Raw genomic sequence first — 13,927 nt, 5'->3', positions numbered from 1 at the left:
TTTAAGGAACCTCCATACTGTTCTCCACAGTGGCTGTATCAATTTACATTCCCACCAACAGTGCAAGAGGGTTCCCTTTTCTCCACACCCTCTCCAGCATTTATTGTTTGTAGATTTTTTGATGATGGACATTCTGACAGGTGTGAGGTGATATCTCATTGTGGTTTTGATTTGCATTTCTCTAATGATTAGTGATGTTGAGCATTCTTTCACGTGTTTGTTGGCAATCTGTATGTCTTCTTCAGAGAAATGTCTGTTTAGGTCTTCTGCCCATTTTTGGATTGGGTTGTTCGTTTTTTTAATATTGAGCTGCATGAGCTGCTTGTAAATTTTGGAGATTAATCCTTTGTCAGTTGCTTCATTTGCAAATATTTTCTCCCATTCTGAGGGTTGTCTTTTCGTCTGGTTTATGGTTTCCTTTGCTGTGCAAAAGCTTCTAAGTTTCATTAGGTCCCATTTGTTTATTTTTGTTTTTATTTCCATTTCTCTAGGAGGTGGGTCAAAAAGGATCTTGCTGTGATTTATGTCCTAGAGTGTTCTGCCTATGTTTTCCTCTAAGAGCTTTATAGTGTCTGGCCTTACACTTAGGTCTCTAATCCATTTTGAGTTTATTTTTGTGTATGGTGTTAGGGAGTGTTCTAATTTCATTCTTTTCCATGTAGCTGTCCAGTTTTCCCAGCACCACTTACTGAAGAGGCTGTCTTTTCTCCACTGTATATTCTTGCCTCCTTTATCAAAAATAAGGTGACCATATGTTTGTGGGCTTATCTCTGGGCCTTCTATCCTGTTCCATTGATCTATATTTCTGTTTTTGTGCCAGTATAGACTTCACTTTTTCCATTGGTCCTTATAATAAAATAGTTCTTTGCTCAATTCTAAAACAAGATTTTTTTCTCCACCATATAGTACCATTTTAGAGTTAGAAATAACCATATCAATAATAAGAATGAATGAGTCATTATCATTAAAAGCAAATATCATTAAACAAATAGCTAGAAATCTAATGATGCTTAAGATTTGGATTCCATTCAGGCCTTTAAATCAGCAGTGACCATTTCAAGGTCAATAACAAACTGTGCAAAATCATTTAGCCAGTCAGTCACCTGAGACCATTCAGTGGCTTAATATGTATTATCTACCATCCATCCATTGCCAGCCTGTCTCCCTCTCACTGACGTATTCTTGGATGGCTGTGTTCTTTTGAGCAAATTCTCTAACCTCTCTGAGTCTCTGTTGATAAAGGACCAGGTGCGATGTCTGCCACATAGCAGGAACTAAACAGATTTTTATTTTCCTCACTTCTTTTCATTCATTCATCTATTTAGTATCTCATCTATTGCCACTTATTCCCTGCCTGAATTATTCTTTTGTTCATCTACTAAATCTCTTTTGGAACATCAGTCATGTGATAGGCACTGTAAGAAATTAGAAGGACATAAAGTCAGTATCAGTATATGTTTAGTGTCACCTATGTCCCTGCTCTCACGGAGCTTACGGTCCAGTATAAGAGAGGCACTTAAACCTCACGCAAGACAGAATTAATGACAAAATCAAAAGTTTTAATGGCTCCCCGAATTTTAAAATTTCTTACCTTCCAAAGTGTATATTATCGAAGTGACCCTCCAGGATGCATAATTTCCCTAAAATGCCTGTCTCATTCTTAGATTGAAAACCAAATTAGAAAGTCAGATTCTTGCAGAAGGATTCAACAGAAATGTCCCCAGCTTTGCAGCAAAATGTGTTGGCATCAAAAACTGAAATTGAAGGCAAGACCTTTCTCCCCTCTGTCCATCACCTCCAAACACAAGTGGTGCCCATCCACTAATTCTCACAAACCTGTGTTCTTTCTCAATTTCAGTTACTCTCCCACTGTAAGAGTTGACCCTGTCTTTCATGAAGTAGTTTAAAAGGCAGTCTCTAGAGGCAGCCCAGTTGAATCCAGTCCCACAACTTAGCTGCACAAACTTTAAGCTGTTTAACCCTGCTAAGCCTCAATTTCTACTTTGTAAAAAGGAAATAATAAGAATGGTAACTGTGTCAGAAGGTTGCTGTGAGGATGAGTAAATTGCCAAAGTGTTAGCAGTAATAATAATGGCTTCATATGTTGCCTTATGCTCCCTTCTTTTTATTCTTTACCTAGACTCATGCTGAGATATGGTTAAGATGACCATGATTGTGGGCTGAATTCAGGTAGAGCTAGTGCTGGAACCAAAAACCTACTAGCTCAGGGACTGACTCATTTATTCATTTATCCATTCATTTAACCAACATGTTAAGCATTGTTCCAAGCACTAGAAAAATAAAACCAAAGAAAACAAAGTACTGGTCTACAAGGAGCTGGCATCTAGTACTCAAAACATTTAAGTATGATTCTTCTGTGACTGTCGAGCAAGTGAGTTACTGTAAAGTGAGAGATGGTAGAGTTGGGGTTCAGAGAAGGAGGCGAGAATAAAAAATACAAAGAACCAGAGATTGGAGGAACCAAAGATGAAAGGAACTAAGGGATAATGTAGGGCTTATTCAGAAAGAAATTGGAGTCTTACCAAATCTTCTCCATCTCCTGTATACTTTCTTTTCTCCTGCATACTTTTTGAGGGAAGGTAAAAAAGAGAGGGTGAAACAAAGCAGGAAGGAAAGAAATTAATTTTCCATGTGTTGAGCATTTCCGTCTTAAGCAGCAGGTTTGTCCCCCTCCCTGTTATGGAGATCATACCATTCCACTTTATAAGTAAGAAAACTAAAGTGAAAATCGAACCAAGTAAATTGACTAAGTTCACACAAGTAGGATGCAAACCCTACTTTGTCTCCAAAGCCCATACACTTTCTCCTAGACCCTGCTGCCTCTAAGTGCCATAGAGGAGCCCTTTTCCTGCTCCCTGACGGCCCCTTAACTCTCGTGCGGGAGGAAACCAGTCCCTTCAGTTCAACTAACTATACCCACCACCACCTGTTGATCAGCCGCCACAAGAAGAGAATGTGTGTCATGTTTCACAAGAAAGGAGAATCTGAAAAATTTGCCTGCAGAGATTAAGTAGCTAGAACCAACTACATTAGTTCAAAGGCACACATTGCCTTGGGTATCTATTTCCCACTGGGATCCAAGGGGCCAAATCAAAAGAGTTAACCAAAGAACTATCTGGAATCCAAGGCATCGGATCACTGTCTGCAGTGAGAAGTGCATGATTCCAGCTTATTTCTATACTGATTGTTTCTGTGAAACCCTAACGAACAATAAGGATGCAAAGAAACAGGGGAAAACACAGGCGGCCCCGGGACTGCATTATTGAAACATATTATTTATAAGTCAGATGGTGTTTGATCTTAATATACTTCCAATCACAATCCAATTTTTACCAAACCCAAAGGTGTATTTGTTCAGAGCCAGATACTGGTGACAAATCTATCAAGAATAGGACAGTCTCAAGTTATTCTTGTCCCCAAGATCTTGAGACCAGTGGATTAATGATGAAACAGCAGCCTCGCTAATATACAGGTGGAATTAGGTTTGTGTTAGCACCTGAGGGCACCTACCATCAAGTTTATATTAGTGTGCAACAATCCTGGTGTAAGTCCTAGAACCAAACTAATCTTGTAGGGGTCAGTAGGAGGTCACTTAACTGAGTATAATTAGGACTATTCCACGAATGTCAGTCCAGATGTACCTTCCATTACAAACAGTCCCCTTCCTCTGCCTCTGTCTGTATTAGAGTCCCCCTCAATCAAATCTGAAATAGGGCAGTGGTGACATGACACACCTGAGGCTCTCCAGGCTGGGGGTGGAGGAAGTAGGTGGATGAAATGTCTTTCCTTGCTGAAAAGTATCATACAAACACCTCTACAGTCCTTACTATAACTATGTATCCTACATCAAATGCTAAAATAAAGGGTATTTACAGATGTTTATGGGGGGAGAGAGCAGAAGCGTATTTGTTATTACAACTTGACACCACCGTCCCTCCAATGTTGTAAAACACATCTTACGAAGTTGATATCATTGTGCTTATTTTGTTAATGATACCAGTAATCTTTTGTGCATAACCTGCAATGATTATTGAAAGAGACATAAATCAGAGAAAAATGACCGGTCATTCAAGCATATCCTTTTCTTACAGTTATCGCTAGCAATATATTAAGAAGGAAAAGAAGGTAAAACTCTCTAGCATTGGAAACTTTCACAAATCAAAAAAAGAAGAAATGTCTGACCTCAAAGACTTAGGTCCATTTGATAAAATTGAACGTATGGCCCTTGACCATTTGTTCATTCAACCAATATTTATTGTACATCTGCTATGTACCAGGCACTGATCAAGGTACTAGGAATACAGCAGTGACTAAAGCAGTCTGAAATTCCTCTCCTCCTGGAACTTCTTCAAAAATGTTTAAGAAGTAAGTTGCCTTTAGAGGCAGCGTGCCATAGAGGGAAAAGGCCAGGACTCTGAATAAGAGACTTCTGGTTTCAAACCCAGGCTCTGCCAACTATTACTCATACAAACCCTAAGCAACTTATTTAACCTCCTAGAAGTTCAGTATTTCTGTCTGTGAAATGGGGATGGTTCCACCCTTCCAGGGTTAGAGTGAGAATTCGGTACGTTAGGGTGAGCACTGGACCCTAGCACGCTGCCTGGCACTTAGAAGATTTTTCTTGAGTCAAGGATAGAGGGCACACATTTTAGAAATATGTTCATGGATTTTTTTCTTTGACAGTGGTGTTTTCCACACAGTCTCAGCACCGAATTTACAAACCCTCAGTGCACCTGATAAATCTTTCGACTTCTGCCACCATGAAATCTACAAGGTTGATAATTCCAGACTTTCCAGTTCTCTCACTGTCAGACTCACTGCAGGTTGTAAAAGAGCGCCATCTAAAGGTCCTCGTGAGGCACCTTAATATGTCCTAAAACTCCTTTTGTCGTTTTATAAAGACTGTTCTGGTGAGCGGTGCTCTTAAATAATCATCACTGTTGTGCCAGTATCTATGGGCCTATAATAAAAGTAAGACAAGCACAGGGTGAAGGTAAATGATTTATCAGGTCCTCTACATTTGGTCCTAAAAAAAGCTTGCTTTCTTTCTTTTTTAGATATTGTAATCTAAATCATTTTAATGCCCAGAACATCAGCGGAAGTAATCTTGAAGAAACACTTCCCCTCCATGAAAAGTCTCTGAAATTTTATGGCAGTACACAGGAATTTTCTTCGAGTATTGATCTTTGGGAAACAGCCCTGTGAAACTCTGTTTGACTCAACCTGTCTTATGAGCAGAGTATTCACTGTTTTCTTCGGCTAGACACTATGCGTTTTCGTTTTAGGGCTAATATGTGTGAGGTGGCCTTATGAATATTATCTGTGTACTTTACAAAGACTAATTATGACTCCTCTAGTCATAATTATGACTATTACGCTTTTGCATTAACATGTTATGCCTTTGAATTAATGAAGTAATTTCAAAGTCTAAGTAATTACTCTATGACAACAAAAAGTTAATATTTCCTATGCATCACAATATTTTAAAACTTTTTACAATGGTTTGGCCATTATAAGCAACCTATATGACATTTTTTAGTTTTCATGTGTCCTTAGAATCAAAATAACAGTATGTTAACATTCTTTCTTTCAATGCATTTATTGAGTACTTACTGCATGTCAGGCATAGTGATCATATACTGTCTATGTCAGAGTAAATAATAAACCTATACACAATTTCACTATACTTCATCTTGCTATTACACTATCAAGTTATGAATTAAGGAAATATTCTCTGAATCAAAGAGCAACACTACTAAAATAGAGGTCCTTAACAAAAAGAGAATATTCGCATACCGAAGAAACTGTAAAATAAATGGAAATGATGGAATTATTGCGATCGATTGAAAGAAGAAAATTAAGGAAGGTTAAATGAGTGTTGGGGGAAGGGCAAGTGATCAAATCAATCAGGGATGCTTAAAGAGATTCCCTAGTCCAAAGGATGTCTTTTAGTCTCCACTGCTACCAGTTCAGACGCACTCAGAAAATTACCTTCTAAAAGAGATTTTTCCCGTATAAGCAAAGAAATGTGAAAAAACTCATTTAAACCAAAAAAAAGAAAAAGAAAAAAAAGGCAAATACAACTAGTGTCCCAAATCTTTGTAGCAGTGCTTGTCAAAGTTTTGTTAAGGACCCCCTGCTTCAGGCACCTCTTTCTGGCCCCTACCATAGACTGCTTTAACCCAAACCTTTTTCCAGGAATCGGCAGTTCTAACAAACCTTCCCAAGTCTTCTTACGCTCCCTGAAATCTGAGCACCACTGCTTTAAGGGACAGTTCAAGCTGGATAGGAGAGGGGTGTTTATCAGCTGATTGCAAATGATTCTGCAGTTAAGCACCTCCCTTGTGACCTAAAATATTTTAGATCTGTAGAATAAAAGATTTACACATCTTGATTAGGTGCGATATGCATTTTTAATTGCAAAAGAACAGCTGTAAAGCACCAGGTGTTTCTCTTACTCAAACTATTTTTTGTTTGTTCTGAGGACAAATGAAAAGACAAACTCTTACAGACAAAAATTCTTGCCCTGTAACTTTTTTAAATCCTTCTTTTTTCAGCATTTGTTCTCTGACGAAACACTGAGGCCGGTCCTTGATCTTCCTTAGAATCTTTCTTTGCTGCAAAACGTTAAATGCCAAGTTTGCGATTTGGGTTTAATGAACACCCCAAAGATCAAGAAACCTTTAAACATCTCGTCTCAGTACAAGTCAGAAGCTCTAACGGTCCCTCTCACCATTAGAAAAAGGGTTTGCCTTATATTGTTGTTCCCCCTCCCCACCGCCCCAAATTTGCCTTCCTCTCCTTAATTTCTACATCATAATAGAAAAAGGTGCTCATTATGCTTTCACTCATCCTTAGAGATGAAAAGAGAGCTACAGAATTATAAAGATGACCTTAAGCGAACACCAAAAGAGCTTAGAATTCTCACATCGGGGCTGACACTCATGATTAGCTAAACTGCGGGAACTACACACGCTTCCATTGGAAACAGGATGCATTCATGCACTAGTTTCTTGTCTAGTGCTTAGCAACATTATCACTGAGCACCTGGAATAGTTTAGGCATTAAGTGTAATTGGTTTTGCTTTACATAAATCTGTAGCTTTGTAAATAAGCGGAGCATTTCAGCTTCTCTGTAACACCAATTAACTTAAAGGGATGCGTTGTCTGTAGGAGACTGCTGGGTTCTGTACTGTATTTCTCCCGTAATGTGCTCATTGGCTGGCAAAGTTCTGTGTCCCTGCAGTGTTGCATTGACTCCCAGTCACTTGATGTCAAGGGTCTGTACCCAGCCACTCATTTGCTCCATTTTTCAGTTGTAAAAGATTGGGAAAATGAAGTCTTCCCTAAGAAGCATCTTCGGTGCTCTATTTCTGTCCACGAGGGAGACCTGAAAGGCAAGGTACTTGAAAATGTTTTCTGTGACCTGCAGGGCACAGATCTGACCCCAGCTGAGTCTATCCATAACTGACGTCCACATCTCTTTCCTCTTTCTTTTTTTCTTGTAACGCTTCAATCCAATGCAGCCAAAAGTCACTGCATTGAGCCTGTATACAAAATTAAGAAAACCATATTCTTATTATGTAAATTTGCTAGTGAAAATGTTTCCATCAGTGGGACTTTTTTTAATAACACTCAGAAATCTGCTCCTGGGAGTTGGTAAATTTTTTCAAGCTTCTGGGATATTACCCCTCATCTCTTTACTCGGTTTAATCCCTTCTCTCTCATATCCCCTTCAGGTAATCTTGATATATAGCATTCACTCCATAGCATTCATTCCACTCTGGCCAACCTCTAATTCTCTTGGTTTCTGAAAGTGTTTTGTCGACTATCAGAGTAACAGTATCACCAAAATACAGCTCATGATTCCAAAAAGTTTCCCACTAATATTATGTGATTTACAAATTGAAGGAGGGAGAATCACCCCTTCTGAAAACTGTCAGGATCTCTTGTTGGATGAGAAAAGAGCTTCAGCATTAGGACCGTGAACCAGTCGGCGGTGGGCATAGCCCATCGCCACTGCTAGAGAAGCTGACATACAATTACCGGTCACAGGCTTATGGGTAAGGTTCTTAAATGAATTCAGCAGCCAAGTGATGACAGCACACAGGTGCTGTTAACATTCAGGTCTGCTTGTAGAGAACAGGGAAATGAAAGGACCCACTCATAATAACAACCCTATACAGTTTACAAGTTGCTGTCACATGGATCGTCACATTTGGTTGGCACCAATCCTGGGAAGTAGGCACATTTTGGCATGCCCATTTTGTACATGAGACATTGCAGCTCTGAGACATTATCGAGAGTCACAGAGATACTGGATGTCACAGGACTAGAACCTTGGTCCCTCTGTCTCTAAAGAGCCAGCCCCTTCTACAAATGACACTCATAATGTCACCAACACTGGATCATCCCCAGCCACTCAGGTGAAACACTCTCTGAATAATCCAAAAGGGAACAAGAATGAAAAGAAAGACCACATTGGGGTCAGAGACTCTGACAAAATGGTTACCCAAAACAGCATGTTTCTAATGGTTACCCAAAACAGCATGTCTCTAACATCTCTTTCCCTGCCCTCAGCTTCCTCTGTGGAGCCAGGCACTACCCTCATGTGGACTTTAGGCTGCCAGAAGCACCGCACTGAAAAGACCTGCCCAGACTGACCACACTGGGGTCGGGAAAGAGGGTCTTGGGCTCAAAAGCATCCTTTCCTTCCCCTTTCAACAAAATGCCCTCAGATGTGCTATAGTCAATTCCAAACTGCTTAGGAAAGAACGAGTTAAGAAAAACAAATTCACCCCCCAAAATGTGATTAAGATTTGTGAAGACTCCTGTAGTACTTGCTGAGTACAAGACACTGTTCTAAGTGTTTTTATTTAATATTAACTCATTAATCATCACAGTAACTCTATAAGTACAATTGTAGACCCCATTTTACAGATACGAAACATGAAGCACAAAGGAGTTAATAACTTTCCAGGGACTTCCCTGGTGGTCCAGTGGTTGAGACTCTGTGCTTCCAGTGCCGGGGGGCACGGGTTCGATCCCTGGTCGGGGAACTAAGATCCCACATGCCATGCGGTGTGGCCAAAAAATAAATAATTTGCCAAAGGTTATACATGCAGCATGGACAGAGTAAAAATTTGGACCTAGGGATCCTGACTACAGATTCCAGGGGCTAGCCCTCTCTATATCGCTGCCTCGCGGTAAAGCTGTTGTCTGCAATAGATCTTTATGTATTCTCAGGGCAATTCCATGGAATACAATGCCTTAGTCCAAGGGATTTCAGTCTCTTTCTGTCCCAACACAAAAGAACGTGACTTCTTCCATCAGTCGTTGCTGGATGGAAACAACAGGTACTTTTAACACCCCTAGGTAGTGGCCCCTCTCTCCCGTTTTGTGAATAATTACTGTTCTCCTGCTTACACCCAAAGGCATGACTCTAAGGGCAGAAGTTCAGACTCTATGGTAGTGAGTGGGTACTTCTATCTCAAAACTGTTGTAGGAGGGCTTCCCTGGTGGCGCGGTGGTTGAGAGTCCGCCTGTCGATGCAGGGGATGCGGGTTCGTGCCCCGGTCCGGGAAGATCCCACATGCCACGGAGCGGCTGAGCCCGTGAGCCATGGCCGCTGAGCCTGTGCGTCCGGAGCCTGTGCTCCGCAACGGGAGAGGCCGCAACAGTGAGAGGCCCGCGTACCGCAAAAAAAAAAAAACTGTTGTAGGGATCCTTGTAGGGTGTTCCCTTAAATCACAAGGTAAGCTGTCTGTTCCTCAAATGACAGTCATCATTAGATCAAGATGGAGCCTTAGGTCAACTAGTCTCTCCACTTCCTTAGCCTCTCCACAGACATTCCTGGGATGCCTCCAGCCCTGTTCTCCAGTGAGCTTAGTGGAAGTGTCAAAGATAATCAGGGATCGTGATGTCAAGATCCAGCCTCTCCGTCTCTCTCTGCCTATCTCTGTCTCTCTGTCTCATTCTCTCTGTCTCTCAGCGCTCTCTCTCTCTCTGGCTCTGTGTCCCACTGAGGTTGTCTACAGTAGAATGGATGCTATTTGACAGCCAAGATCTTTTCCCCAAGTGATACATTGTCACTAGTCTACTCAGAGACTTTCCTAATTACTAAATAATAATAGCACCCAAACCTTAATCTATCACCCATCTTAGACAGGTTTGAATCCATTTACTGGCTGGGAATCAGGTTGTTGCTTCAGTTTGCTAAACCACAAGTGACCAAGTCTCATATAAATACAGTAATGAGTCAAGAGCCTATGACAAGTGTCTATTACCATGGTAGCAGCAAGTCAGGAGCACATTTAATGACATTTACGCAAAGAGCAAGGTAACACTGGTACCAGGGATATAAGGAGAAAAATGGAATCAACGGGTGGCGGAAATTTGGCAAAAATCAGGGGGAAGTCACCATAACATTGAAGAAACTACCAAGAAAGCACACATGTCGTCATCATGTCAGTTTTCATTTTCCCAAAGCAATCTCTGGAAGCAAAACGAGAAGGCAAGTCGAGAGAATATGCTAAATTTTATTTTATTTTATTTTATTTTATTTTTTTTTTGCTAAATTTTAAAATAAGAGAAAGAGCTCTCTGTCAGAAATGCCAGAGAGGAAGTGCGAGCTTCAGAAGCCAGAGCAGTGAGAGGCCATCTGGAGACACTGATTTCCCATTTTCGTGTGATACACTGCACAGCATAGGTGCCTGGATTCCCATGAATTCATTAGGACCCCCTAGAGCAGACCCCATGCTTCTTACCACATTCCCACGCCTCTCTTACATGAGTGAAACCTTCCTGACCAGCTTCTACGGTATCTCCGTAAGTGCAGACTTCTGTCTTCATGCAGCTTGTACAGTTCTGCCTTACTTCTTTGCAGCCAACCATGCCTGAAAGACAGGAACAAACAAGATGGACAAGTGTGGCAGTGAATGAACCGTTTTACTGCAATTGGAAGTTCACGGAGAATAAATTATCCTCTAGTTCAAGCTGTCCAGTAGTAATTCTCATTAATAATAACACTTCGACAACAGTCTGCCTCTCACAATGACAGTGAGTGCTGGAAACTTTATCGTTACTCTCGAAGCAGGAGTCACATCCCAGACGGCTGGCCCAGATCACCATATGCAGCTCACAAGAGAAGGCTTAAATTACCAGAAAGCTTGACTGCATAACTGTCCATGAAGTTCACTGGCTAGATGAGCAGGTGGAAAAAATCCAAGGGCTTCTCTCCTTCCAGCTTTCTCTGCTGATCCATGCTACATCGTAAATGATTTTTCACATTAATGAGTTCGTCTAGCTAAAAGGATACCTTCCTCTCTTCTTGCTTCATCGACGATATCTCTTTTACTACAGGATCTTTATTTCCTACATGTGGCCACAAGATAATAGAGAATATGTGGTCCATGAAGACAGAGATTTTTGTGGAGATCTACATCTCCACATATGTACTTACATATACATATACATATACTTACATGTACAGAAGGAGGGTTCCAGTCAGTAGCTGACGCTACTGTGCTTCTCCATGTGGGCTTTATGTTGTCTCTCTATATGGGCTACTCTGGGCTTCTTTGAAGCTTGATGGCTGGTACCCCAGGGCAAGTATCCCCGCAAAGATATAAAGCCAGGCAGAAACAATATTGTCTTTTGTGACCTAGCCAGGGGCTATGCAGCATCACTTCTACTGCGTTCTATTTGTTGAGGCAGTCAGAGAGTCCTGTTTAGATTTAAAGAAGGGAAAACAGCTCCATCTCTTTGTGAGAAATAGCAAAATTCCAGAAATTTACTTGGGACCCCAAATGTTGCTGTGGACATTTTTAGTCTAAAGAGGCACAGATATCTGTTAGACAAACAAAGGGCAGAGGCAGAAGCATTTCAGGTAACGTTAGGACGACGCATAAGCACCGTGGCAAAGTGTGAAACAGAACAGCTTATTCTGCAAACTGCAAGTTGTTTGGAATTTTTTTTTTTTTTTTTTTTTTTTTTGCGGTACGCGGGCTTCTCACTGCTGTGGCCTCTCCCGTTGCGGAGCACAGGCTCCGGACACGCAGGCTCAGCGGCCATGGCTCACGGGCCCAGCCGCTCTGCAGCATGTGGGATCCTCCCGGACCGGGGCACGAACCCGTGTCCCCTGCATCGGCAGGTGGACTCTCAACCACTGCGCCACCAGGGAAGCCCTGTTTGGACTTTTGACAGGAGCAGTTGTTTGACTGGAGCACAAGATTCAAGGGCAGAATAGTACGACAGATTGGTGTTTCAAGAAGAACACTCAGTCAAAAAACGTAGAGGATACATTGGTAGGGGCTAGAAAGAAGTTAGCTCAGGATGGTGACTGTGTGTAAGTGAATATTGGTAAGAGATAATGAGGTCTGAGGTTAGGATAGCAGGATGGGGATGGGAAGGGAAGAACATAGGACATTCAAGGCATAATGATAGGAAGAAACCATTTATTGGATTTCCACTGGGCATTTAATTATCTCAGGTAGCTCTCACAGTAACTCTATGATCTGGGAATTATTACTGTCTTTATTTTGTACGTTAGGAAACTGAAACAGAGAGAAGCCAAGGTACTTACCCATTTTCCCCACAATTAGAACTAGGATTCAGAGTCCAACACGGAAGCCCACACATTTAAGCTGTACTGATTGGATGTGGTGGTGACAAAGGAAAACGTGTCCAAGATCATTACCAGGTTTCTGATTCAAGCAGCAAAGTGACTGTTAATGCCACTTGACTAAAGAAAGAAATACAGGAGGATGGGGGACTGGGATGGTGGAAAGGATGTAAACATGTTTGTACATAATGAATTTGACGTGTCTGTAGGGAGTTGAGTGGAGATTTCTAAAACCCTGTTGGTGATCTACACAAGGCATGATGGGTTTTGTTCATACAGAAATGAATCTGATGTTTAAGAATCTAGTTGGAGACATTAGATGTGAACAAGTAAAATTAAACAAATATTTTAATAGCAACTTGAGACAATACTATGAAAGATGTCATAGGTCAGCACACAATTAGTTTCTATCTTAATTGAAAGTAAAATAAGGATCCAGAAGAGGAAGAAATCTTGATAGGTTGGGGTGATAGGACCATGTTTTACTGAGGAGGTATAACCTGGATCTTCAAAAATGGATGAGGATTTGGATAAAGAAAAGAGAAAACGGAATAATACAAAGGTTTTGGATGAAGCCAGAGAAAAACTCATAGCCCACAGTGCAAGTGTTTTAAAAGGGAAAGCTTTGAAGGCAATATAGGAAATCAACACCAGAATGCCAGAGTTCTAACCTGTGGGGCAAGATATGCTGCCTCACTGAGTCTCAGTTACCCCGACTGTAAAATGGGTATTTCAGTTACGACCTCAAGGTTTTTATGAGGATTAAGTCAGATAATATACGTAAAGCAACAAGTAAATGTTTATTACTGTTTTATTTTTTAAAAAAAGAAATGAATCTAAGTCATCAAACGTTTATACTTAAAAGAACATTAAGGAACATCTAACCAAATTTTTATTTTATAAATGAGGAAATCTAGGCCCAGAGAGGTGATGCAATTTTCAAACAGAGAAACACCTATTTAGCTGGTAAAGCTTCCAGGAGTTCTGACACTCAGTCTGGCTCACTGGAGTATGGATTCGCCAAAGAATTATTAGGGAAGAAGCCTCCGTAGTCAAATGCTGGATTTAACAAACAATTTAGTTCAATGTCTTCAGGACTTCTCAGAAGCTTTATTATATATATTGGGAATTGCTAAGAAATGGATTTGCTATTCAGTGTTTTCTAAATTCATGTGGTCACTCAGTCCTTTGCTCAGAGAATACTTCTCAGCACTGGTATTCTTTGCTATACATTGGAGATGCTGGTAGGGTAGAAAATACATAGGCTTTGTGATCAAACAAAATT

General features: G+C 40.8%; 2 protein-coding genes across 2 annotated transcripts in view; one reads left to right on the top strand and one right to left on the bottom strand.

Moving 5' to 3' along the window:
* Window positions 1–5,270, top strand: part of SLC15A5 (solute carrier family 15 member 5) — an 82,058-nt gene extending 76,788 nt beyond the window's left edge. Inside the window, 1 exon segment of the mRNA XM_004281107.3 lies at window positions 5,079–5,270. Coding sequence (XP_004281155.2) covers window positions 5,079–5,226 — 148 coding nt within the window. The 3' untranslated portion in view covers window positions 5,227–5,270.
* The window catches only part of DERA (deoxyribose-phosphate aldolase), a 363,055-nt gene that overhangs the window by 76,886 nt on the left and 272,242 nt on the right, over window positions 1–13,927 (bottom strand). The window contains exon 14 of the transcript XR_007470387.1: window positions 10,809–10,915. The gene's annotated coding sequence lies outside the window, so the exon portion shown is untranslated. The remainder of the gene's footprint in view (window positions 1–10,808; window positions 10,916–13,927) is intronic.

This window comes from Orcinus orca, chromosome 11 (genome assembly GCF_937001465.1).
Source record: "Orcinus orca chromosome 11, mOrcOrc1.1, whole genome shotgun sequence".
Lineage (NCBI taxonomy): Eukaryota > Metazoa > Chordata > Mammalia > Artiodactyla > Delphinidae > Orcinus > Orcinus orca.
This window is presented reverse-complemented; position numbering and strand designations above follow the sequence as displayed.